This window comes from Chrysemys picta, chromosome 9, assembly GCF_011386835.1.
Source record: "Chrysemys picta bellii isolate R12L10 chromosome 9, ASM1138683v2, whole genome shotgun sequence".
NCBI lineage: Eukaryota > Metazoa > Chordata > Testudines > Emydidae > Chrysemys > Chrysemys picta.
In genome coordinates, this window is record NC_088799.1 from 33221256 (window position 1) to 33233352 (window position 12097).

At 38.2% G+C, this 12097-nt stretch overlaps 1 protein-coding gene across 4 annotated transcripts in view; it reads right to left on the reverse strand.

Moving 5' to 3' along the window:
* Positions 1 to 218: 218 nt before the first annotated feature.
* ZBTB38 (zinc finger and BTB domain containing 38) overlaps positions 219 to 12097 on the reverse strand; it is a 40267-nt gene continuing 28388 nt past the window's right edge. For all 4 annotated transcript variants that reach the window (XM_005282611.5, XM_065557959.1, XM_065557958.1 and 1 more), the window contains exon 2: positions 219 to 9154. In XM_005282611.5, coding sequence (XP_005282668.1) covers positions 5573 to 9154 — 3582 coding nt within the window. In that variant the 3' untranslated portion in view covers positions 219 to 5572. The remainder of the gene's footprint in view (positions 9155 to 12097) is intronic.

Consider the following 12097-nt stretch of genomic DNA (forward strand, 5'->3'; position numbering starts at 1 on the left):
GAAAAATTTTATATTGAAATAAAAAATATTAAATATAGCAAATGTGTAAAATAGGAGATGCAAATCTGTTGACCATGTAAATTATAAAAATAAGTCAATATTAAAATCATTTTAAAAAATGGAGAGACTTATTAAAAATAGGAACAGGTTATTTTAATCAAACACAAGCAGAATTATAATCACTCTTTCTAAAAATAAAATAGACTTTTCCCCAACCCTTAATATCTGCATTTAATAGTATTTTCTAAACAAAAATTCAAATGCAATTATGTAACAAATTACATTCTTTTACAGTGTACAATATTTCCATCTTTTACACTTATTTTAATTCCAGTTTGGTCATTAGTACTTGACTCATTACTTCAACATGTTACTCGCGATAAAAGTCCTACAATTAAATATAAACATGACATGGCCATCTTAATAATTGCTTTGCTATAAACTGTAGAGAATACACAGAATTATAAAGTCATTGTGTTTTTATCAAAATATGCAACCCCACCAAACCTAACATGAGCTATCAATATTTTTCTTATGAACCATACAGTTATATAAAATATTTGTAAAATTATCTTTTATGTATAAATATTCTACCTGATTTGCTTTGGTCTAGAATGATCAGCATATAAATCCACTTAGAAAATATCCCCATATATTTCATCACATTTGTATTGTATTTATTTCATAATCCCAATTGTCTGGACCTAAAGCTACTATGGAACCAAAACTCTCATTGATTCATATCATTCATCCCTGGCAGAATAAATAAGTGGATGACACTATTATTTAATTGCGTACTGCACTATCAGTTCAAGTGTAGTTTTATCATACCAAAGATATCACTTCTTTTACAATGTATAATAAAAAACCAAATAAGTAAACAAATAGTGTATCATATTTTTATGTAGAATGAAGCTGAGGTTCACCAATCTTTGTCCTGTCCTTTATTTTATAATACTGTATACAGATGAAAATACACAAAGAATAGATAATACAGATGCAGTATTATGGATACTTATCAGATCAGCCCTATGGTATAAAATGTAGATCACAGTCATCTACCTTCCTTGACCATTTTTAAAAAGTATTTTCTCCATCTCTTTCAAAATTAGATCCTTTGTTCCAGTCACCAAAACAATATTCACTGTAAAACTCTGGTCTTACTGGATGTTTCTTTTGAGCTGACCTCTGCCAGCCTTAGTAATGTAGGACCTTATAGAGTTCTAAGGGTCACCAAATGAATATTCATGGCTTCTGGCTGTTGGAGGATGACTATGGCTGAGGAGCCATCATCTAGCAATCTAGGGTCATCAGCTGACAGTCTCTGCACTACCAGCCATCCCCACAGGACATCAGATGCTACACAGCAGCCTGACTGGGGGAATAGGATGGAATTTCCCAGTTGGAGAACAAGGGGCAAAAAGGGACAACTGTATTTAAGTGGGGCAGGGGGGCTTCCATTGTCACAAGCCAGAAGACCAGGCTGGAGCAAGAGAGAAGGCAGGAGTGTCTGCCTCGCCTGAAACAATGCTCAGATCTCAGGCTCACAGAAGGGGTTAGATCACGCTAAAAGGAGGGCATCTCAAGGAGTGCTGTAACTCTTTAGTGCTTTCTTAAGTGACTGTGGTTAAGAAATTTCTTTGCTAAGCCTGTATTTTTTGCTTGCCTGCCATTTTGTAGAAGCTCAGAGCTCCCACACTGAGGGGACACATATAAGCCACTGGGGGGGTTTGGGAGTGCTGAGGCACTGGCTTCAGGGTTCAAGGCAGGTCAGGCTGCAGCATCCCACATCCCAAGGAAGAATGGCAGACATGGGGGTCTGTAGTTAGGAGTTCACCTTAGGGCTTGTCTACACGAACAATTAGTTCACAGCAAGCTGGGGTGTGAATCTACTCTGCACTAGCCTGCCACAGATTAACTGTCTATGTGGACTCTGCTGACACACAATAATTCATTGATGCAGTCTGATATGCGTCAGCAGGGTCCACATGGACAGTTAGTCTGTGACAGGCTAGTTCGAGGTATTTTTGCTGAGGCATTGGTGGAAGAGATCACGCTTATTGGATCCTTGAGTGTCTCTGGGCTGATTTTCTGTTTGCATCATTTTGGAGATAAATCCAACCGGAAATTATAGAGGAATCTGTTAGCAACTGCAGGAAAGGTCCTTGCAAGACTTCTCCTGAACCATCGTCTTGCTCTTGCCAAAGACATTCTTCCTAAATCTCAGTGTGGGTTTAGACCATCTAGAGGCACTAATGACACTACTCGCCAGCTGCAGGAAAAATGCAGAGAACACCACAGACCACTATACATGGCGTTCACTGACCCGACGGAAGCCTTTGACTCCATTAACAGGAAAGCGTTGTGGAAAATCCTTCTGATGTATGGTTGTCCACTGAAATTTGTCACCATTCTTCATCTCCTTCACGATGACATACAAGCAGTGATCCTCCATAATGGGTCTACTATGGCTCCTTATAAGGTTAAGACGGGTGTCAATCAGGGCTGTGTCATTACCCCCCCACGCTTCTCTCTGTTCCTTGCTACAATGCTTTATTTGATCACAGATAAGATCCTGGTAGGAGTGCAGCTAATCTACCAAATGGATTGCAAACTGTTCAACCTTAGCTGCTTCCAATCCAGAATTAAAACATGGCTGACTTCAGTCATCGAGCTTCAGTATGCTGATGACACTGTAGTGTGTGTTCATTCAGAAATAGATCTTCAGGTGATCATCAACATCTTCGCTGAAGCATATCAGAAAATGGGACTGATGCTTAACATCCAGAAGACAAAGGTCCTCCATCAGCAAGCTCCTGGTGCACAATTCCCAGCACCAGCAATACAGATCCACAATAACCCTCTAAAGAATGTTGCGCACTTTCCATATCTTGGAAGCCACCTTTCACAGACAGTTGATATTGATGAAGAAATCCAATACCGACTCAAATGTGCAAGCCGAACTTTTGGTCATCTGAGAAAGAGGGTGTTTCAAGATTGCAACATCAGAACCAAAACCAAATTCATGGTCTATAAAGCTGTTGTGATCTCCACCCTACTAAGCTGAAATGTGGACAACATACAGGAGACATCGTAAGGCATGGGAAAAGTATCAATGCTGTATGCATAAGATTCTCCGAATCAAATGGGATAATAGACACTCTAACATGAGCGTTCTCTCACAAGCCAATATTACGAGCATCCAGGTGATGGTTATTTATCATCAACTTCGCTGGGAAAACTATGTTGTCCAGATGCCTGATTCAGACTGCCAAAAACAAGTCTACTCTCAATTCAACCAAGGCAAATGCACCAGAGGAGGGCAGAAAAAATGCTATAGGGACATCCTCAAGGATAATATGAGGAAATGCAATATTGACATCAACTTGTGGGAACACATAACCCAGGACTGACAACAATGGAGGAACTGCTTGAGGCAGAGAACTCAGCACTTTGAGAATCAGATGCAACTACATGTAACAGAAAAATGGAAGCAACAGAAAGACTGTGCTATGGCCCGAACCAATATCCCAGGTTCACCTGCCCTGCTCAGAAACATGTCTGCAATGTGGCAGAGTCTGCGGCTCCAGAATAGGCCTTACAAGCCATCAGCAGCCCCACAGATCATTTGAAATGGACAATCTATGAAAGACAATCATCCTCGACTTCAAGAGATTCACGCTGATGAGTGCAGGGTAGATTCACACCCCAACTTGCCACAAACTAAACGTTCCTGGAGAGAAAAACTCAGAGACCCAGAGCTTGGAACACTGACCCAGCTCTAATCAGACCCAGGGGATGTGGGATCCAGCAATTGTGTTCACCACAGAAGACTGCTGTCTGTCCAGAGAAGAACACTGAGCCAGGTTGTGAGCATGTAGCCTCAGAGACTAATCCTTAATCAGAGAGGAGTTGTACTCCCTTTCTAACAGTCTCAGAATACTGCCTCCTTTCTTACTGAAACAGAATCTGCATCTCTACCAAGACTGATCAGCATATATATAGAAATCAGGCTCATGGCATGAAGTTTGGTGGGGGGTACTCTTCCCTGGATGCACATTCTTCATCTAGGGAAGAACCTTAAAGACGCTGCAACGCAAAGCATATGATTAGCTCTCTATTTAGTTGTCAGAGAGAGAATTGGGCCAGCATGTGGCCCAATGGTTAATACACCATACTCTAAGAAACAGCAACTGGATTATGGGCAAGGGCAAGCCCTATCCCCACTAAATTAAAAAGCCTGCCAGGGCAGGAGGCCACTCCTCCTCCACAGTAAACTGGCTTATGCCCCAGTTCCACAGGGGACTGTCTTAAACGTGTGTATGGATGAAAGTGTGTAGAGGCAATGACACAACCCTGATTGACGTATGGATGAAAGAAACTAAATATTCCCCACCCCTACCAGTCAAAAAAGCAAAACAAAAGGGTAATTTTTTATTTGTTGGTTTTAGCCCACTCATTTGAAGACCAAGAGCTAGTCCAACTCCTGCTCATGGCATGTGTGGAATTATTCCAGCTGGAGGAACTCTCATGGACTAAGCATCCCGCAATGAGAAGCGAGATGGTTCCAAAAATTCAAGAGTTGCAGAGCCACTGGAAGGTGGGAAATGTATTTACACACAGTCTTTACACTGGACAGTTCCACAACTCCTTGACCATGAAGCTGAAGTGTGTTTCATTTGGCTTCTACAACAATAAATCTGGATTTGCCCCTGGATTAATTGGCCTGACATACAATTGATAGGTGGACTTTCCGGGACTAATGCAGCTTGGAAGACTTAATATTTAAGATGAACATTTATTGAATACCACAGGAGTATCATGAAACAGGGCTTCCAATCCTCATTGACACTCAGATACCCATTGCTTATCAATGTAATTGTAAAATCGAATATAGATAGTGTAAAATGTAATAATCATACAACAGTATAAACCAAGGTTTGAGATACAGAAAAGTTTTCCAAAACTGAACTATACTTCATACTCACATTCAATAAACATTTTCTATCTTTACCGGATTATTTTAAGATACGGTATACATTAGGCCATGATCTTTTACATTTTGTTTTTCATTTATAAACACAATACCATGAAAGTTTGAGTATAAATGCATCACATCATCTTCTGTAGCACAAATTCTTCATAGTGAATGTACTCTGAACCCATATATTTGGCCTTTATTATGTCCAAAGTGATTCAGAATCAAATACAGTATTGTACATTTAAGACAGTTCAATGGCTAGTTGCGTGTAACTCCGACTAAAAAGGTTCTGATTGGACCTACTGTCCTACTGTTTTCTTCTGTGTATGTATTACAGCCATTTACTGTTGCAGAACTATTTTGGATCAGACTTTTATTCTCCCTCATGCTATGTTTAGACTATTGCAAATATTCCTAGCTTTTCTGTTGCAGTGTATTTTTTGCATATACTGTACTAATATATGAAAGTTATTTGGACGAAGAAATGTTATCTACATTTTTTGAACCTGCCTAAATCTGGAGTTTCCTTTGCATTCCACGCTTCTATATATTTTTCTCCAGTGCTCTTTTCTTGTTTTTGACAACTGTCACTCAAAGTATAACTTTTGGAGTCATACTCTGTATACTATTAACTTCGTTCCCATCTGAGTCAATGAAATGTTGATTTTCCAAATGTTTAGAGCTTTCATTACACAAATACTCTTTTCTATCCTGTTGACTTGGGCTTTTGAATAGATGTTTCTTCTGGTGCATTCCAAGAGCAGCTGCTGTCTTGCAAATTTTGGGGCACTGAAGACAAGCATATCCTTTTCCATTGTGTTCATGTACATGTCTTTGCTCATGATTCCTTTTGGTAGAAAGATATAAAAAACTCTGTAAGCAGAATTGACAGTGGTAGCGTTTTTCTCCAGTATGTATTCTTTCATGTATTTTGAGCGTTTCATTTAAAGTGAATGCCTTACTACAATATTGACAGACAAAATCCTTGACACCCAAGTGAATACGTTCATGTTTCTGTAGGTTTCCTGGAACTGAAAAACACTTACCACAGGTTTTACAAGTATACGGCTTTTCTCCAGTATGACATCTCATATGCATTTTTAGTGTGGATGGGCTCTGGAACTGCTTTTGGCATAATTCACAAATATAAGGCTTTGAAGTAGGTACATGCCAATGTATAGGTTCCTGGATTTCTTCAGTGGAAGATTTCTCTCTCTCACAAAGCTCACAATGAAGATTAGGCATTTCTGTGTTTCCTTCTTTATTGATGCCCTTTTCTTCAGGAATTTTTCTAAGTGCATACTCTCTATTGCATGTATTTTCACTTTCACTACTGGAGTTCTTGTTTCCATGATTCTTCCTCCATTTGACTTTTCTAATTTTTCTTAGCTGTTTAGATTTCTTTTTTGGTTTGTAATTATAATAAGGTCTCCAAGGTTTGTCATTGGAATCCTGATCACTTACATCATCGCACATTTCAGTCAGTTCCATACATTCTGATCTGCAAAGCCTAGCTGGGCTTCTTTCTTTTCTCTCTGTTTCAGTCTCCTGAGGCTGATTGTCCTGTTCAGATTCACATTTAGACCTTCTTCCTCTTTTATAAAACAGTTTGGAACCTAAAATATGTCTTTTTACAATAGCCTCATTCCCAATTTTTACTGTTATTTGACAAAGAGGAGCAACATTACTATCAGTAGATGTTCCAGGTAAGGCAGGCTTTGCAATGTAGGTTTCAGTTTTACTTGATTCTTGAACAGTATCTGTAGTCTTGTTAGATGAACCTCCAGATCCTGTAATATACTGTAACTCCTCGAGTGTTTCTCCTCTATTGTACAGAAGTGTTTTCTTTTTTTCTTTAATAGTTTTTGCTTTAGTAATGCCTTTGCCATAATTATCTGACCCATGTTTACAGTCATCTTTTATGGACTGAGTGGCTGTATTACTGGAGGATATTGTCTTACTGCTTCCCATAGAAGTGACTGCATTACTGTGCATTATTACTGATGAAACTCTACTACTGTGCATTATAACCGAGGGTGCTGAACTGCTATAGTTAATAACAGAGGTTGAATTTTCACTCACATTACTGAAAGACAGAACAGAGGAATCACATTCCTGAGAACCAGAACTAAGTTCATTTGCAGCTTGGGGCACTGATTTTTCTGCAGTAAAAAAGTCACTTTGTAGGTCAGAATTTAACATTCCTACTGCCCAAGGTGAAATATTCTGAATATTCATAGATGATGTTACATCATTGCATGAAGATGTATTCAAGGAAATAGTGGTATTGTTTGTTAATATATTATTTTGAAAATTCAGCGAAGGTAGTTCAGAGCTGAGAGAATTCTGAATAATGCAGGTACCAGAAGTTGCTTCATTAACTTGGTTGCTTGCTTGTACATTTTCATACGAAGAATTCTGGTAGGACTTATAAGGTAGCCTTCTGCATTTCATAGGTAAAAGCCTATAAAGTTTGTAAGGATACATGCTAGGCTTTAAGCCTCCATTAGCTGTTTTTTTATTTACTGCAAGTCGATGGTCAATTGCATGGAAAGATTTCTGATGATTTTTTAGTATATAATAGGTCATGAAAGTCTCAAGGCAGAAAATGCACTGATAACGCCTTTCCCCTGTGTGCCAGATTTCATGTCTGGTACGATATTCAGCTAATGCAAACACTTTGTTGCAGTAATGGCAAGGATAAGTTCTTCTCCATGAATGCACATTTGCATGTCTTCGAAGGCTAGACAGTGTTACATAGCTACGTTTGCAAACAATGCATGTATATAATATCTGCCCATCAACAACTTTAACCAAATGATCTGTTTCTGGCAAGGTGCAGTTTGCACTGGAGTAATCAGTAATATTGTTTTCAGACAACAGAGGCTCTGTGTTTCCATGTGAGCTTCCATTTCTTTCATCAGTAGTAGTATAGTTATCTAACATTTTTTGTTCATTTCCACTCTGAACAGATATGCTGCCTGAACTCCTGCAGACTTGTTCATGATTCTCCAGTCTGTTAAGATTTGCAAATTGTTTGCTGCAGTATTTGCATATTAAAGGTTCCTGATGATTTGTGTGAAGCTGAAGATGGGTACTGAGTAAAGCTCTGTCATCAAATGATCTGGTACAACAGTTACATCTGTAAACAGGTGGAATAACTGTTGCTCTGGGTCCAGGGATGTTAGATTTATTTTCCTCTTCTGTGGAAAAAAGTAAGTCTCCTGCCTTATCATGAGGGAAAGGAATAATCGCTTGATCTGTAACTGCTTCTTGTTGAACCTCTGTATTGGTTACTTTGGGGGCTGATATTTTTGCTATAGCCAAACCAGTACACTGGAGTTTAAAGGCCATCTTTGGTGTACCACATGCTTGTTTTATTGGTTGAAGTAGAGGTGTTGTCGGAAGAGTTTCATAATTGTCTTCACTCATTTTGTACAGAGGGCTGCTGTCATGTTCTAAAAAAGGAGTTCCTTGAAAAGCATCACCTCCAGAAGAAACTGCATAGGAGTGTTCAGCTAACGTACTGGCTGGCTCAGCATCTTTTCCAACATCATCCCTATCAAGGCCAACGTTGGTTGCTTTAATTGTCTCAGAAACCTTTTTAAAACTTGCTCTCAAGTCAAGTGGAGAAAACAAATTGTTATTATTTTCAGTTTCAAAAATTGAAAAAGCATTTGTGATTCTTGGCCCGTTTGTGATAGCTGAATCTTCATGTCTTTTTTCATTTTTTTCTTCTTTGACCACCCCTTTTTCAGTTATACAAAATGCATATGGACAAGGGGAATTTGAAAAATTAATGTCTGTAAGATCTTCCAGAAACGATATTCCCAGTTTTTTCCCTGCAGCTGCAAGATCTGTTACAGTCTCCTGTCTCTTAACAACTACTGTGGAACTGTAGATATAATTAAGTATTTCAGTAAACACTTCAGCCTTAAGATCATCTAACTCCAGGACATGTCCGGAAATACAGATCGTATGACTCCAAAAAATATTTTTGAAATAAAGGCTTGAAGCTGCTAGTACATTACTGTGGGCTTTAAATTTGGTATCTTCCACAATTATAGTGACATCACATAAAATACCCCGAATGCGCTGCTCATTTAAAATGGAGAGTACCGTGTCACTATGAAAGTCATCCTTGAGATCCTTTGAATGGGACATGACTGTCATCTACAACAAAAAAAAGAGTTAACAGTTAAATTTGCTTTTAAAAGCTATTACAAAAAATCAGCTCTGTAATTGGGGACTTTTTTCAGGTTTGTTTTGTTTTGTTTTAATTCAGGTAAAAAGGGAGGGTGAAGTTATGCAATAGCATTTTCAGGTAAAAAAACTTGGGTTTGATCCTGCAAACAATATTGATGGTAATACGGTGACTTGTCAGGGAAGTAACTACAATTCTTACTAGTAAAAGTTTACAGAGTGAGACCCTGTATTTCAGAATTAATTTTAAAGGGTCCTCTCTACCCCCCATTCAATTTTCATACAAAAGTTGACCCATTCTGTAGAAATGGGTAAATTATCCAAGGAGCTAAAAAAAATAACATTCATTTGTAACTCAAATGCATTTATATACATCATAAGTTATATATTCAAAGTATGTTCTGTCATAATGTTTCATTCAAGGTCTACACAAATCTTTAAATAATATTTACAAATAGATTAGGGATGGAGGAGCTCTGGCAGCTCCTCAGTTGCAGGGACAGGAGAACAAGCATCTCTCTTGTTCCTCAATATCCAGATCAATTCTTTATATTTGCAATCTGGCTGATATCCAGTATTTAAAATCAGAGCCTCCAGCCTTCTGAATGGCCAGAGGTGCAAGTGATGAAGTTTAGCCTGAATGAACAAAGAAACGGAACTCAACCCTAGAGATGGTCCCTCCAAGGTCAGGGTTGAGACATATTGATGTGGCAGTGTGAGGAAACTTGAACTGCTGCTACCCATATTGTATCTGTTCCAGGGATAACAGAGGACTTAGAGCTCCAGGACTGTGTTTATCAGATAATCACATTTAACATTTGATCCCATTATAGAAAAATTAGAGGTTCCAAAAATTAAAAAGCTCCAATGACAAAATACTGTTTTAAAAACCAAATGATAAAACACATAAATCATGATTTTAACATCAACGGATGTTATTTTATATAAGAATTCTTTTATATAATTCATTAAAATTAATATTTAAATTAGTCATTGGGCTTTATTAGATAGAACCTCATTAATAATGTCTGGAAGTTTCATTGTGAATTACTGAATTTTGTGAATTAAAAATACAATAATAACAAAAATCCAGGGTAATGATAACAAAATGTATTTTGTTTATTTTGTCATTTTGGGTTTTTTTGTAATAGCAGTTCACAGTATCCTAATAACTATGCTTGACTTTTTTTTTAATTATACCAATAATGAGAGCTCATTGCAATACTCTGCTGTTTAATGTTTGCTGAGTGATATTAAAATGCCTCCATTTTATTTTATTGAGAATTACAAAGTGTTCAGACTAGCAAGGCACTATTGTATAAAATTTCTTATATTTCACTTCAATAAGAAGGAAGGATGCCAAGATTCTCAGAATGAAACAGTATATTAATGGAAATAAAATAAGGAAAAGAGAAAACAGTTAATGGGTGGAATTGACTGAATATATGCTGCAGAAATCTCTCTGATTTTTACCAAATACTGGGTTCTGTTCAAATTTAGACCTGTTCTGCAGCATAACATGAATCCCCTTCTTTTCTCTTCCTACTTTGAGCTCTGCTTTCAAGTCATCAGAGTAAGAAGTAACAGTTCCATATTCAGTTAGCAATCACCAGAACCAAAGATCTGCAAGACTACTAATCAGGGCTGGCCCACAACATTTTGGCACCTGAGGCAGGGAAATCAAATGATGCCCCCATACCCCCTCGCTTGGGCCAAAATTTTGAAAGGTCTCAATTCTGCCTTCTTCCTGTTATACTCCTCTCATGGTACTGCTCTGCTACCTACCCCAATAAAGGAGAACTAACAACTTAAAATGCCTTATTCAAAAATTTTAAGTAACACTTAACTTTGAAACGCCTGAATAGCAAATGTAACTTTTCTTGTCTGCATAATAAACACTGGCATTTTTATCTGTTTGAATAATCAAAGTGGTGCTTTCCGTGCCTTCTTGGTTGCAAAGATTTGAACTGCTTCCTGAAGGTCCACAGTCTGGGCCAACTCATGCTCTATTGAGATGGTTGCAAGGCCGACCAGCGTCTCCTGTGTCATTGTGGAGCACAGATATGTTTTTATTAACTTCAGCTTGGAGAAGCTGCATTCTTCACTGGCAACTGTTACAGGAAGTTTTAGAAGTATGCGCAGAGCAACAAAAGCATTTCGAAAGAGGGTGGTCATCTTATTTGTGCACATATATTCCAGAACAGCCTTTGGAGTTGATCCTGCTGAAATGTATCTTGAAAGGGCTTTCAGTTCATCACCTAAATCACTCGCATCAATATCGCACATGTCATCATGTGTCAATACTATCTCTAGTGCCCTGCATTTCTGATGTAGGTCTTCTTCAGGTATAGTGAGGAGTTTTGGAATATCATACAACATCCCAAATATTCTGCTGTGTTTCTTGAGCTGCAGGAAATGTTCTTCAACTGACTATATTGCACAATCTAGCACCTGGTTAAAGAATTCAACTTTGAATTGTTGTTTGGGTCTCTTATGGGATTATCCCGTGCCTCATAATCAGAATAGTGTCTTTTTCGAGGACTCTTGTATTCTTGAACAGGTGGGAAAATAGCTTCAGTGTGAAGTTCCTCTGCCAACTTCTGTGCACTCTTCAGAACGTTTTGAAATCCCTCATCTGACTGGTAAGACTGTAGGTATGACTTTGCTTTGTCCAGTTGTTCCATTGCTCCAGATATATTGAAGTCAACACCTTGGAGTCTCTTGCTTACAACATTTATTTCAAACAGTATGTCATGCCACAACACTAAGCCACACAGAAATTTGAAGTTATGTATGTTTCTAGTGATTCCATTTTCCTCTGCCAATGTTCCCCTACGAACAGTTCCTGTCATAGCATTATCCTCCATAATGGCAACTATGGCATCATCTATCTTCCCAATTTGGTGTTTGATA